A 14,805-nucleotide genomic window follows, 5' to 3' on the forward strand; every position below is an offset into this window, starting at 1 on the left:
TATCAGTAAAAGCTCCTACGGTACTACCATTTGACATATCTAACGAGAAGAATTGTTGTACAATTATGATGGGGGGAAAAAAGCTGATAGATAACCTCCACATGGGATATCCTACAAGTACAAGTTCATAGGTACTACTTACTAGAATACAGACCAATCAATCAGAGTAAGATTTGAAGCAGAACAGTTGAGAAGTTATAGTAAAGTTGAGAGTCAAGAGGCACAATCATATCATGCCACAAACCATTAAGGACTGAACTTCAAGAACCACTTTTATAAATGTCCAACAGCTCAGGAACACTTTCCTGAAATCTGATTACAAACTTTTCCAAAAACTTCTTTTCACTTAAGATGATAATGGAACGTAAGGACCTATCACGTTTCATCAAACCATTAGTTTTCAAAATTTTAATTACTGAGAATCTAGGAATAATCCTTTGCTTCAAGCGATAGCCAAGAATTGTTGGGCAATTAACTATATCTTCCAAAGACAAACCCATTTCATCCACGAAAAACTTCATTTTGCTTGTGATTTTATCCTCTGACAGCAGCATGCAATGTGGAAACTTACTGAATGCTGACAGAGTGGCATCCCTTGACCAGCCGCACCTTTCATAGATATCCAGCTTTGACTCCCAGGTCAATTTATTTGTCATTGCTAAGACAAAAATTGCATGGACGAACGCAACCTTAGTTGGCTGGATTCCTATCTCCTTAGCAAACTTGACATGTTCAACAAACTTTGCCGGCTTTATAATCACAGCTCTTGCAAAATGAGTAACCAGTTGAGAGACAGAAGACTGAGGCACTCCGTGTTCCCTCAAAACTCTTATGTTCGACGGTAAATTGTTTACGTCCTTGTGGCACCAACCCCAGCGTTTAAAAGCTATAGTTGCTTTCGCATCATCTCCAAGTACGCTCTTAAGGGCTTCATATCGGGGAATGATACTTTTCTTTAAGCTCAAAACTAAGAGTGCAGAGTTATATGTGATGAGTTGTGGCAGTTCAGGATATGAAAACCCTATAGACCGGAAAAACCTCAGCTTCGGCGAAAGTGTCACCTCAGGTTTTGTCAAAAGGACTCGCGGATACTTCTCCACAACCTTAGGGCCTGTTTGGGTAGCACCCCAAACCATGGTTTGGGGGCCCAAACCATGGTTTGGGGAAAATGCTACCCAAACAAGCCCCAAAAAATTGCAAACCTTGGTTTCATCTGAAACCATGGTTTCACCCGTGGTTTCACCAGAAGCTGAAAATTGTCGCTTGTGGGAAAAAATCGGGCACGCCTACTGGTGATTCCAAAAACACCCCAGACCTTCTCGAGCTGGCCGACACTCCTCTTGAATTCAGACATCCTTCTCTTCTCTTCGCTGGCCGACACTCTTCTCTTCATCGTGTTATTAGCTTGCTCCTCAGCTCGACCATTGCTCTCAGCTCAAGGTCGACCCTCAGCAACGGCTCCGGTAGGCAATTTCCCAGATCCTTCTCTTCTTCGCTGGCCGACACTCCTCCTCTTCGCCGAACGATCGGACTCAGCTCGAAGCTCGACCCTTCGGCCCTTATCATCAGCTCGTCTCTTCGCTGCTTCATCATCGAGTCGCGTCTTCGGCCGTGCTTCATCGCCAGCTTGCCTCTTCGCCAGCTCGAGTGTTCGCCGTCGCTGCTCTGAAACTCGACACCGGTGAGATCGTCCTGGCCTCGCGAAAATAGGGGTGGTCGTGCGTTTCTCGGCTCGCCAAAACCAAAGGAAGCTCCGATCCATCCATCCTCTGTCTCCAATCTTCGTTCTTCAGTTCGCCCGGTGAGCTCTCTCTGGTGATTGCCCAAAATTTTGTTCGTATTTCCTCCATTCATTGATCTATCAGCTTCTTGCTTATGATTCTGGTTCGGTGGTTCTGATTCGGTCCCTCCTCTGTTTTCGGTCTGTCATCCGGAAGTGATATGAATTTTTTTTCAACCGTGGCTATTAGTATTTTGACTGTGGTATGTTGAATTGGAATGATTTGGCTGTATATCCTCTTCAATTGCAAGCTTCCTCTCGGTTCTATTTTTGAACCGTGGCCTTCGATTTCAGCTTTGTATGCCTAGTGGATCCAAGCGATGTATAATTGTTGTCTGGATATTCCTTGGTCTTCCTTTGCGTCATTCGGCAGATTTTGATCAATGGTTATTGCCGAAGATCTTGTTCGTTTTTGCCATGGATTGTTTCGGGGTTTATCGTGTTTTTGGATTTCTTTAATTGAGCTTCATGTGCTGGGGATTATAAATGGTATGTTCGTTTGGTAAATTGGTTCTGATTTTATGAAACAAAGAGGGAACAAATTATGGTAATCAATGTCTGGTTCTGGAGGCAGGGGACGTATATGGATGAGAAAGTTGGCAATTGTTATATAAATTCAATGCAATTTGTTTTTCCTGCTGTAGTCCAGATTTCCCCCGGAGAAGAAGCTGTGAAGTCGAGACTTTGGTTTTTTTTTTTTTTGCCGTGGATAGTACTTGTGATAATGAACATTATTTGTTAAGAGTTGATCTGATTTGGGATGAGATAAGAATTGTATTGTTCTGTATTGTTGTATTAAGGATTTTGATAAATTTATGGCCAACTTTTGAGAGTGAGGAAAAATGAAATCACAACTGAAATCCATGTATATATATTGAAGGAAGTGATTTGTATTTTGGTCAGAGGTTTATGTTGGTAGTTTTTTTTATTTTCGGTTGACAAATCTGATAAGGATATAATTTTTAAAAAATATTATGAAAGGCTTGTGCAACATGTTATTTTTTAAAAACAATAATGTGCTTTATAATGTTATTTAATTAACATGTTATTTTGGACGTTTTAAAATTTTTAGTATTTTGAAGTAAAAACAGATAATGAAGTTTAGAAAGGAGGGGGTGTATTTTTTCCAACCATGTAAAATTAGAAATTTTTTGTGTTTGTTAATTTTTGTCACACTTGGTTTGGTAGGAAGGAATTGAGATTTAAAATGTGATCAACTTTTTCACCTATTACAGTAGACAATATGATTTTTGTTATTTCAATTGATTTTGAGTTGATTAACCTGGGATGACTGAAGAGTTATAATTGTGCTATAGCATAATGCGTAAGAATACGATGAAAGCTTCCTGGGACCTACGAACCACAAAAGTGTTTATTGACCTCTGCATTGAACTTGTGCAACAAGGGGAAAGAAAAGATACTAGCTTAACAAAGAAAGCTTGGGATATTCTTGGTGATAACTTTACTGCCAAAACTGGAAGAGTGTATGAAAAAGGTCAATTTAAGAATAAATATGATTCCCTACGAAAGGAGTGGCAGACATGGGATAGGCTGCTTCGTGAGACAGGATTGGGATGGGATACTGAAAGGAATACTGTCAGTGCAACTGATGATTGGTGGGAGAGAAAAATAAGGGTAATTATTGAACCTTTTGATCTTACATTTTCTCTACTTGTTAATGTTTTGTGTATATTTACTGTTTTTGGAATATTTTATGATATTATTGGTGTCTAATGTGCAGGAAGTTCCAAACTACGAAAAATTCAGAGAAAGAGGACTTCAATTTAGGGATGAATTGACGCAACTATTTGGAAGTGTGGCTGCAACTGGACCACAAGCATGGGCACCTTCTTCCATGACACTTCCAAGTGAAGGAACACCGAATGAAGATTTGGAAAAGGGTCCGGAGATAGTGATGAAATTTTAGGTGCACCAACTGGTATAAGTGGGGAATTTAACACAGTGAACTTCAATGATAATAGTGGAGGTAGTGGAGGCAACACTGAATTGAGACAGGATACCAGTGGTGGGGGTACAAGCAGAGGTAGGAGTCGACCTAGAAGCTCACTGGGGGTCAGAAGGAAGAGTGAAGTCAAGAAGAAACGCACATCTCCCTCTATGAAAATAGCGGATGCAATTAGCAAGATTGCTGAAACAAATATTTCTGAGGCCGAGCGTGGAAATGAGGTCATTTCACGAGCAGAAGCTAGAAGGTTGGAAGAAGAAGCGCGTGCTTATGAGGTTTCAATTAGGGGAGTCCTGTCTCACCTGAAAACAGTTCCTGAAGTTGTCAGTGATCCTGATTTCTTTAGACGGTGCACACAACTCCTTATGGAACGGCAGGATGCACGAGAAATGTATGCAGCTCTGAAGGATCAGAAGGAACAGCTTCTACCCATTTTAGAGCATTTTACTAGGGATTTATGACTTGTTTATTATATTAGACAGTTCCATATGTGTATGTTTTATGTGACCAGTGGATTGTTATATGAATCAAACAACTCTGTAACTTTTATAAATGTTTCGTAATTTCTACGTAGGAATTCTAAACTTTATGTGTATGTGCACAGGATAAAACGAATATGGATGATGAAATTAAACATGTGGAAGAGCATGCTAAGGGACGGAAAAAAAGAGTTAACAAAGTTGCAGCATGGTTGGTGCATACGCTACTTTGAACTTGTGTAAGGAGCCTCGGCATACAAGTGCTTATACAGGCTGCATATGGGTAAGGGATGTTTTAGATGGCAACTCCAGTCGTTGTTATAACATGTTTAGGATGGAACGGGATGTGTTCTTAAGTCTGGTGGAACAATTGCAACAACATGGTCTAAAAGAAACTAAAAATATAGGGATACATGAATCAGTTGCAATGTTTTTACATACCGTTGGGCATGCACTTAGTAGCAGAATGCAGCAAGAAAGATTTCAACATTCAGGGGAGACAATTAGCAGACATTTTCATAATGTCCTAATGGCATGTTGTAGACTTGCCATGTCTAATATCAAACCAAAAGATCCAACATTCCGGCATGTTCATACAAAAATTCGGTTTGGTAAATACTGGCCTTTTTTTAAACATGCTATTGGAGCAATTGATGGCACACATGTTTCCTGCGTTGTCAGTGCAACAGATCAAACTAAATTTATCTCTAGGAAAGGAACAGTGTCACAAAATGTCATGGCGGTTTGTGATTGGGACATGTGTTTTACTTTTGTCTTGGCCGGATGGGAAGGTAGCGCACATGATGCTCGGATATTTGATCATGCCCTCACAACTCCTTCAATGAACTTTCCCCATCCACCTGAAGGTATTTTTTTATTTCCTATATTTTTTTTATATTTAGCTTAACAATAGAAACATAATTTACAATAATTTCATTTTTTATATAGGAAAATATTATTTGGTGGATGCTGGATACCCAACACCGAATGGATATCTCGGCCCATACAGACGGGAGCGTTACCATTTGCCTGATTTTCGAAGGACATCTGGGTTTGAAAATGACAATGAAATCTTTAATTATTTCCATTCAAGTTTAAGGAGTACAATTGAAAGAACTTTCGGAGTTTGGAAAAAAAAGTTCGCAATCTTACAAAACATGCCATCTTATGATTTTGAAACACAAGTTAAAATCGTTTGTGCAACGATGGCTATACATAATTTTATTAGAGCGACATCTATTACTGATCCTGGATTCGTTCAGTTGGAAGAAGAAGGTACTTATGCAGAAGATGATGATGATGGGGTTAGATTTTCACGTATACATTCATCAATTCAATCTTCATCTTACATGGCTCAGGTTCGTGCCAGCATAAGAGACGAACTTGTTAATTCAATACGAGGATAGTAGTCATGTCTTATTTATTTCCTTTTATCATAGATTGTAATATGTAGTTAAAAACAAAACCTATTACAAATGCTTTGTATCGATGCATCATCTTAATGATTATGACACTTCTTTATTTATATTTCTCTTATTAATATTATGCCTTATATTCTCAAGCTAATTATTACTTACTTGAATAATTAATAAATTATTTTAAGACGTGTTTATTCTATTTTGCAACAAAATAATTCATCTTCTCTAAAAATATTTTTCACTCTTATATTTTATGAATATATATGTGTGGTGACAATTAATTAATTAATTGTATTAAACATCAGAGGTTATTATACATGTAGTATGTTATTACAAAAAGTAGTTATGAAAAAATGTTATGGGATTTCACGTTTACAATCTTTAAACAAAATTAATATTTTTCTGTTATAAAAAAACCATTTTTCTATAAACATATTTAATATTATGTTTTATAAATATATGTACACATATTAATTATGTATTAATTATATTATCTTATATATTATTAATTATGTTAGTAAAAATTATTTCATTAACAATTTTATTTCTTCAAATCAAAATAAATCATAAAATCTATCCATTATATAATTATCATATTAACTTATACCCTTTTTGGTCATTTCCACATGTCAAAAGCACTTCTGGTAATAACTATCCAAACACTCTCACTTCTCAGAATCACTTTTTCTCAGAATCTATTCTCCACAGAATCTATTCTCCAGAATCACTTTTCCAAACCACGGTTTGAAGTCATCCAAACACACCCTTAGAGATCTGGGAATCTGAGAATCCGTAACTCCTAAAAAGATTAAGTACCGAGTTGGATCTATCAGGGCCTTCTATTTTAACCCCTTTGGATACTTTGATAGCTACTTCGGAGGACATACCCAGTGAGTCTATAAGATAAGAAACAGTGCAAGTTTTAGTTTCTCCTGATTTTCCTTTCCGCTGATTTGATTCGGAGAATTTCGAAACTGAAGAAAAGGAATTAAGAATCTGCGAGGCATTTTGATGAAGGGAAACAAGGTGGGTCCTCCTCTCGCGGGAGAGTGAAGAAAATCTGGCAATGAGATAAGTAAGCATCAATGAGCGAGCGAATAAATGAAGGGGCTTGAAAAACTCCCACAATGCAAGACGTCAGCTCCGATCACCACCGACGCAGAAGAAACCCTCGAATTCGTCGCTCCCTCCCTCCCTCACACACACACACACACACACACACACACACACACACACACACACACAGGCGCGCGCGCGCGCACACACAATATGTACATTAATGTTACCTGATGGAATTTCCAAATATGACGACGGTTGACGTGATTTATGGATTTTCCAACTCAAAGTGGGCCTTTTACCCATTTCTTCCAAACTCATTTTTCGGGTAGAAGCCGGTTTTCCATTATGAATGAAGTTAGTGGGAGAAGCTTTTCTATCACCTTCCCGTTGATAAACCTCACAATTTCTGGCGCAACAGTACCAGGATATTTCAGAAAGTATAATACTAGCTCATGTTCTGCTGATGGATCATCAATATTGTTGAAGTGTTTGTGTTTTTTTTCCTAGGGAGAGTGTTTGTGTTTTTAATCTGGCTGTCAGTTAGGGCGATTGTGGTAGCTAAGTCTAAAGATTTTCAAGTTTAGTACAATTTGATGTCTAGTGCATAAGATTAACTTATGATGTACTCCTTTTATGTTGTGCTAATGTTTTATTAATATATTCGATCATTTTATTAATGTTAGATTATTATTTTTAGGAAAATAAAATAGAAGACCAAAAAGTAAAGAACTTGCATAACGTACTGTTTTTTGAATAATGTTTTATTTTGAAAAATAAAAAAACTTATTTAAAAATTCATTTCTAGTTACGCATTAAAATGGTTAAATTTTGCACCTTTTATTCTACAAAACGGAAAACAAACAGTTTTCATAATGATAAGTGGTCCAAAACCCATAAGGTAGCTTATTGTATTTTAAACACTATCATATTTCATGCACTACTCTATTGATTTTGTAATGTATTTAACAATTATCTTAATGTACCAATATTATTATTTAAATTTAAAATTTAAAAAGCTTAAAAGATCATAACTTCCTAACCCAGTCATTCTGAAACAGCCACTCAAAACTCTACGTTAAAAGGCTAGATAAATTATAATCAACTGATGGTGGCTCCAAAATTAACTATGCTTACAGAAAGAAAAGCAGACAAAACAAAATTAGGAACTTATTGAAGCCAGCCAAATTCCAAAGATTGATAATATTAATACTCCCTCCATTCCTAAATGTAAGACTTATTCATAGAGGAGTACTGCAATATTATCTTCTCAATGTCCATTGCTTTCCCATATCTCCTTTTTCTTCTTCACAAGCACTTGTGAGAATGAAAAATCAATATATAAGTATGTATATGTATCAAATTCGTAGAGAGTAGCATTATTGAACAATGCGGCTTACCTCATTAAGCCCCACAATACATCGGACTCACATCTAGTTATCCAGAAATCATTATAGATATTCAATCCAACTTCAATAAGTTGAAACAAATTTTGTCAGTCCTACTTTTCCCTTCGCTTATTATCGGGATAAGGCACCTTCAGCATCAAAAGGGGAGGCTCCAAAACTTCATCATCTTCTTAAATGAGGAATAGCAGATAAAACATAATCACGGACCTATGGAAGCTAACCAAATTCCTAGTAAAGGTAATAGAACCACAACAATGCTATCTTCTCAACACTCACCAGTCACTGCTTCACTTTTTTCTCCTTTTTCTCATTCACAATCACTTTAAGAGAACGAAAAGTTCAATAAAAAAACAATTAATCCAACTTCAACAGGTTAATTTGAAAGCAAATTTTCTCAGCGTATGTTTACACTTACTAATGAGATAGGCACCTTTAGCCTCAACATAGAGCACTACAACAGAGATGCCTGTAAAAGTTATTGCTATATAGACATTTAATAAGAATACTTGCTCATGATTTATGATAAAAAGAATAATCCATATGGGTAAAAGGACTAAAAACATTGTCTACAGTTTAAAAGATCAAATTAAGATACCATAACATGAGAAAAAAATACACAGAGTAAGAACTAAAGCAGAACAGTTATCATAATAAATCACAAGGTCAAAAATTTACAATCATACACTGCAAGTAACTGCCTAGGATTGACATTCAGATAGAGCTCAGAGTTGTTGCTTTTTTTCCTTTTGGACCTGAGATAAAGCTCTGAGTTCATCTTTATAGATTTTCGGCAGCTGGGGAACAATTTCCTGAAATCTGATCACAAATTTCTCCCGAAAATTCTTCTCACTTACAATGATAATGTAAGGTAAAGACCATTTATCATCTGCAGCCAAGCCGTTGATTTTCAAAATTTTAATAACTGACCATCTCGGAATAATCCGCTTCAAGCTATAGCTAAGAATTGTTGGGCATCCGGCTATATCTTCCAATGAACAACCCATTTCATCCACAAGAAACTTCATTTTGCTTGTGAGATTTTCTTCTGACAGAAGCATGCAATGTGGAAACTTACTGAATGCTGATAGAGTGACATTCCTGGACCAGCCAAACCTCTCGAACAAATCCAGTTTTGACTCCCAGCTTGATTTCTTTACCTGTGCTAAAACAATGATAGCTTGAATGAACACGACCTTAGAAGGGTCGATTCCTGCTTCATTAGCAAACTTGACGCATTCAACAAATTTGGCAGGATTCATAAATGCTACATTTGGCAATGCAGTTAACAGCGCACAAATAGAAGATCGAGGAACTCCAAGATCTGTCAAAACCTTCATGTTTGGAGCTAAATTGTTTACCTCCCAGTAGATTAGAAACCATCTTGACCGTCTTAAAGCTATTCTCACTTTCTCGTCGTCATTAAGAACACTCTTAAGGGCCTCACAAAAGGGAATTAAACGATTCTTTAAGCTCCAGTCCAGGATTACAGAGTGAGACATGAGAAGTCCTGGGAGCTCCGAACATGAAAACCCTAAAGACTGGAAATACTTTAGCTTAGGCAAAATGGTCTTCTCGGGATTAGCTGAAAGCACAACAGGACTAAGTTTCACAATTTTGGATATCTGTGAATCAGAGAATCCGTAGCCACGGAAAAGATTAAGAACGGAATCCGGCTTACAAGGGGATTTCAAATGAATCCTTTTGGAAACTTCAATAGCCGCTTTGGCAGACATGCCACAAGAGTTTATGAGATAAGAAACTGTAAAGGATTCATTTCCTTCTATTTTTTTATCCGGTTTAGATGATTTCACAACAGAAGAAAAAGAATGGAAAATGTGGGAAGCACTGAAGAGGAGAAATCCTAGTTGAGCCCTCCTCTGGCATGTTTGTGAGGCAGATAATCGCGCGGTGACAAAGTTAAGCATAACGAAGACGATAAACTCACCCGACTCCCGTTAATCCTTCACTTAACCCTCGCCAATTCTGAATCTGTCAAATTTTGAAGCCCTTTTGGGGGCACTTCCCTAAAGCGTCAACAACATTACACACTCGAACCGAGACATAACGACGACAGCGTTTCCATCGTTGATTCTTAGGTGAGGCTCAACAATTTCAATTTGAAGAAGAACCCTAATGTGGTATCGGATAAAACCTATCTCATAGCGATCGGGGGGGGGGGGGGGGAAGTCGCACCCGAACCTCTCACAAAAAAAGAGGTGAAATTGGATCTAAGCCAAAAATATTCTCTCTGGTACATGGCACGTACAGCATCCTCCTAAATTACCTTGTGATATACCCAGCAACTTCAAATATTTTTTTGAGTGACTCAAAGTATTTTCTACTACATCCAACAATTTAAAGTATTTCTTCAGTTTTTAATATAAAATTTATTTATCTAATTTAATTTTATTTAAAAAGTTAGATAAGTTAGTTAAATACTACTTCCGATCATAATTATAAGATTTTATTTGTAGTTTATAAACTAAATTTTATAATTAGGACAGGAGATAGTATAATAAATATGACATATTTTTTCTAAAATACTTTAATCATTTTATTTATATCCTCCCTTCCTTTTCTACTTAATTATAGTTAAGGAAGTATTAAGAGGAGTGATTTGAGAAAAATTAATAAATATAATAAATAAGTTTTATATTTAGGACCAAAATTAACTCCAAGATTAAGTCATATATTATGGATCAAAGGAGTATTTTTCTTTTAAAGTGCTTTCAGTATCCTAAAATATTTTTTCATGCATCCCACATCAAAGCAAAAAAAAAAAATATTTCGAGATATTAGATGCACTTAAAAAATACTATAAAATGTTGGATGCACAACAAAATATTTTAAGATTCTAGATGCATTCAAGAAAATATTTTGGGTGCTAAATACACCTTAATCTAAAAAAAAGTTAATATAATGTTTTGTCATTATTATTTGGATTCATTTTAATTTTGGTTTCTCAAATTTCAAACATATGAATTTAGTTTGTCTTAAACATTAATTTATAGAGATGTAACAGCATTAAAGTCTGAAACTTCACAAACGATGTTACCAAATGACACTTAATTGGATTTTATGTGGACTAAATAACAGGAAGAAAAATAGGTCTTCAAAACGCAACACAAATAACAATTGTATAAAGAGGAATGAGTTTTCAAAATACAGTAAACAAATCTTGAAATGAACAATGAAAGGAAAAAAAAAAAACAAAGATTAAGCAACTGCGTTTTAAGGATTTATTCTTTTCATTATTCTCTCTTATGCATACAAGATTCAGATACATATCATCTGATGAGTCTATATCACTATTTTAGCATCATGTAAGACACTTGAATAGATTTTAACACTGTTATATCTTCACAAACTGATGTTTTAAAACAAACTAAATTAACTTCAGAAAAAAAAATTGATTTGAAATTTAAAGGATCAAAACCGAGATGAACTTAAATTTTATGGAGCAAAACTTATATTAACAAAAAAAAATCTGCACCGGAACCAATGAATAAAAATTGTAATTAATTTTGATATGGTGTTTTAGAGTAATTTCCTTTTTGATATGTAAAGATAGAGTTAAAGGATTATAACATTTATTTTTGTTACTGTCATGTGGTTGCCTTTTATCATTATTTCCAGTCAAATATTTTAAGTAGTTTAACCACTTTGAGAGGATGATCGGATTACCCGCTTGCTGTTTTTCGTTTTGTAATTCTCCCGAGCATTAAGAAAAGATTTTTTTCTTTTCTTTTGTTTGTTTCCATCACTATTTTTAAATTTCTTTTTGTGTCAATTTTTCCTTTAATAAATAGGTTAATATAGCTGATACGAGTAGACAAAATGCAATAACAAAATAATAAATATTCAGTTCACATTAGAGAAATACTACCTTCGATTTTTAATATAATACTCTATTTGACTTTTATTTTAGTTCTAAATATAAGATTCTAATCCACTTTGTCTCTCATATTTATATTTTTTTTCCAAAGTAGCCCTTCTAATAATAAGAGTTCTAGTCAATACACTTGATTAGTAAAGATATTTTAGAAAAGACAACACTTATTTAGGACAAATAACTAACTCAACTTACTTTCTTAATTTCCTCAAATTAGTCAACTGGCTCTTATAATTAGGATCGGAAATAGTATTAAGATTTGACTCGATAAGTAATATGTGTTGTATGAAAAATAATAGTCAAGCAATTTTATATTCATATGCTAACGTCATGTTTCCTCTGGGGTTTGTTAGACTTTCTTATAAATTGAGATTAAGAAATATTAGTTAAATCATTAAATATATTTTAAATTGATAAAAATTACCCCTATTGAAGAATGCTATTGGAACATTTTCTCTTCACTTTTATGTATATTTAAAACTCAGTCTCCTCCTTTTAATCAAAAGTAAAAATGAAAAACTATTATTAATTACCCTGTTAATTTCTTATATTTTGAACGATTTTTTTTTTCCTGAAAGACTTCTTATATTATGAATGAGAGAGAATACCATTTTGTTTAGCTCCGCTTTTGGTCAGCCGATTTTGTTGTTGTTGTCATTTTCCCTTTAGTAAATACTCCTCCCATCCGTAATATATAACATATTTAACTAATTTTATTAGATTAAGAAAGTTAGATAAGTTATTTAATTTTAAAAAATATGATATATTTTTTTTAAAATATCATAATCATCTTTCTTAGTATTTTTCTTCTCTCACTTATTTGATTATGGTTAAGAGAGCATTCATAGAGATAATTTAGAAAAAAAATTAATAAATATGGAAGATAACTTTTATATTTGGAACCAAAATTAACTTAATACTTAGGTTTTATATCAAAGACCAGAGGAGTAGATGAATATAGGTGAATGAGTAGACGAGAAATAACAACAAAATATTAAATATTCATTTCATGTTAAAGGAGTGTTACGATTTGACTTGATAAAAAACATAGGGAGAAAGACAATAAGATACCCTCAAAATTACTAAATAACAAATTAGGGTAGATAAATTTCAAAATCTCAATTCAGACCCCAGGTACAATTTTGGAATTGTCAAATGTTGTAAAATTACACAAATGCCCTTTATCTTTTTTTTTATTACTTTTTTTAAAATACTACCATATCAGCAATTCCGGCTGCCGGAGCTCCGACGCCGGTGAAACTGCCTGCGACCAACCACCGAAGCTCTAACGACCGGTCACCGGAGCTCCAGTGACTACTCTTTCTTATATATTGACTATTCTTTTTTAGCTATTGACTACGTTTATTTTTGAACTTTGATGACACGTTACCGGAACTCCAGTGACTGGTCAGGGGTGCTCTAGTGACTACTCTTTCTTATGTATTGACTACTCTTTTTTAGCTATTGACTACATTTATTTTTAAATTCTGATGACTACTCTTGCTAAGCTATTAACTACTCCAGTAATGCGATTTACTACTATTATGTAGTCAATAGCTATATAAAAATATTCATTGGAACTTTGAAAACAAAAGTTGTCAATAGTTAAAACAGAGTAGTCAATAGTTATATGGAAGTAGTTACCGACAATAAGGACAATGTTGTCATTTTACAAGATTTAAAAATTCCAAAATGGTACCTAGGGTCTGAATTGGAATTTTGAAAGTTACCTACCCTAATTCGTCATTTAGTAATTTTAAGGGTATTGTATTGTCTTTTTTCCAAAAACATATGCTGTATGAAAAATAATGGCCAAACAATGTTGTATTCATATGCTAATGTCGTATTATTATTTTGGGAACAAACATCACTCCTTGTTAAACCTAATAAAGCCATTATTAAGCTCTAAAGCTACTCCTTTGCTTAAAAAAAAAAAAAAAGGAAGCTCTAAACGCTACTCCAAAAAAATGTAATTTATACCCAAAGCCAAATTAAAAAAAAAATTTACAACATTCCATATACCATTTACAACATTACGTTTTCATTACATGATTTGTTCTGTCCCTTCAGCTACTTTGAGGTTATTTAGAATGACTTGTACGCGTTTTCTGATTGCAATTTATGAAATATAATATAATTATGGCTTACATTAACATGGTTATAAGTGGGTTTTTTTTACTAATATACAACGAACAGTAAAACTATACACCAAAATGTTGTACTTTTAAAACTATTTACCAATATGCTGCATTTAAAATCGTTCTTGGCAAGAACGATTTAAAAATTACACATAAATTGTTCTTGGCGTGAACGATTTCTGAAATCGTTCACGTCAAAAATGATTTTACTTTTTCCTGTTCACTTTTTCACATACGAATCTCTGCCAATTTTACATGCAAAAATAAGAATCCTTGACAATACTCCCATGGGGCAACACCGTCTATATTGGATTAAAATTTGAAAATCCCAATTTTTTTATTTTTTTAAATAGAGCTTGATGAAATTTTTTGTCATTTCCTCTTCTTTTTATTTTTCTTATATCAAATAATATGTAACAAAAAAAATTATTCTTTGATTGTAAATTTTTAATTGTAGCAATTAATTGTAGGACTAAATTATTATTATTATTATTTTGGTCATAGGCATAAAAGGTCTCTACCCAATACTCGATTTCTTGTCAAACCTAACAAATGCCACACAACTGGTTTTTTTACCAAAATACTACAAAGAGTAAAATTATATACTAATATGTTGCACTTTTAAAAATATTTACTAATATACGACACTTAAAATCGTTCTTCAGGT

At 34.3% G+C, this 14,805-nt stretch overlaps 2 protein-coding genes across 3 annotated transcripts; both read right to left on the reverse strand.

The window, feature by feature from the left end:
* Positions 1-6,819, reverse strand: LOC114736060 (uncharacterized). 2 transcript variants are annotated; one of them, XM_028923840.1, is made up of 2 exons: positions 6,414-6,819; positions 1-1,108 (listed from the first exon to the last, which is right to left on the reverse strand). In XM_028923840.1, exons 1-2 carry the CDS (start codon positions 6,724-6,726, stop codon positions 261-263), a joined length of 1,161 nt encoding a protein of 386 aa, XP_028779673.1. In that variant the 5' UTR covers positions 6,727-6,819; the 3' UTR covers positions 1-260. The 2 variants fall into 2 exon arrangements, with proteins under 2 accessions (XP_028779673.1, XP_028779674.1); XM_028923841.1 differs by having other exon boundaries at positions 1-1,102; positions 6,408-6,819.
* Positions 6,820-8,649: 1,830 nt separating this feature from the next.
* On the reverse strand, positions 8,650-9,841 carry LOC114736055 (uncharacterized). Its single transcript, XM_028923834.1, has one exon. It carries the CDS (start codon positions 9,839-9,841, stop codon positions 8,831-8,833), a length of 1,011 nt encoding a protein of 336 aa, XP_028779667.1. The 3' UTR covers positions 8,650-8,830.
* Between the last annotated feature and the right edge of the window lie 4,964 nt (positions 9,842-14,805).

This window comes from Neltuma alba, unplaced genomic scaffold (assembly GCF_004799145.2).
Source record: "Neltuma alba isolate B1F8T4 unplaced genomic scaffold, ASM479914v2 tig00013291_pilon, whole genome shotgun sequence".
Classification (NCBI taxonomy): domain Eukaryota; kingdom Viridiplantae; phylum Streptophyta; class Magnoliopsida; order Fabales; family Fabaceae; genus Neltuma; species Neltuma alba.

Coding starts and splice junctions, on each gene's coding strand:
- LOC114736060 (XM_028923840.1), bottom strand. CDS start 6,726: ATGCTTACTTATCTCATTGCCAGATTTTCTTCACTCTCCCGCGAGAGG. Junction 1,109..6,413: donor ATTCTCAGATTCCCAGATCT/CTAAGGGTGTGT, acceptor CCCAAACAGGCC/CTAAGGTTGTGGAGAAGTAT.
- LOC114736055 (XM_028923834.1), bottom strand. CDS start 9,841: ATGTCTGCCAAAGCGGCTATTGAAGTTTCCAAAAGGATTCATTTGAAA.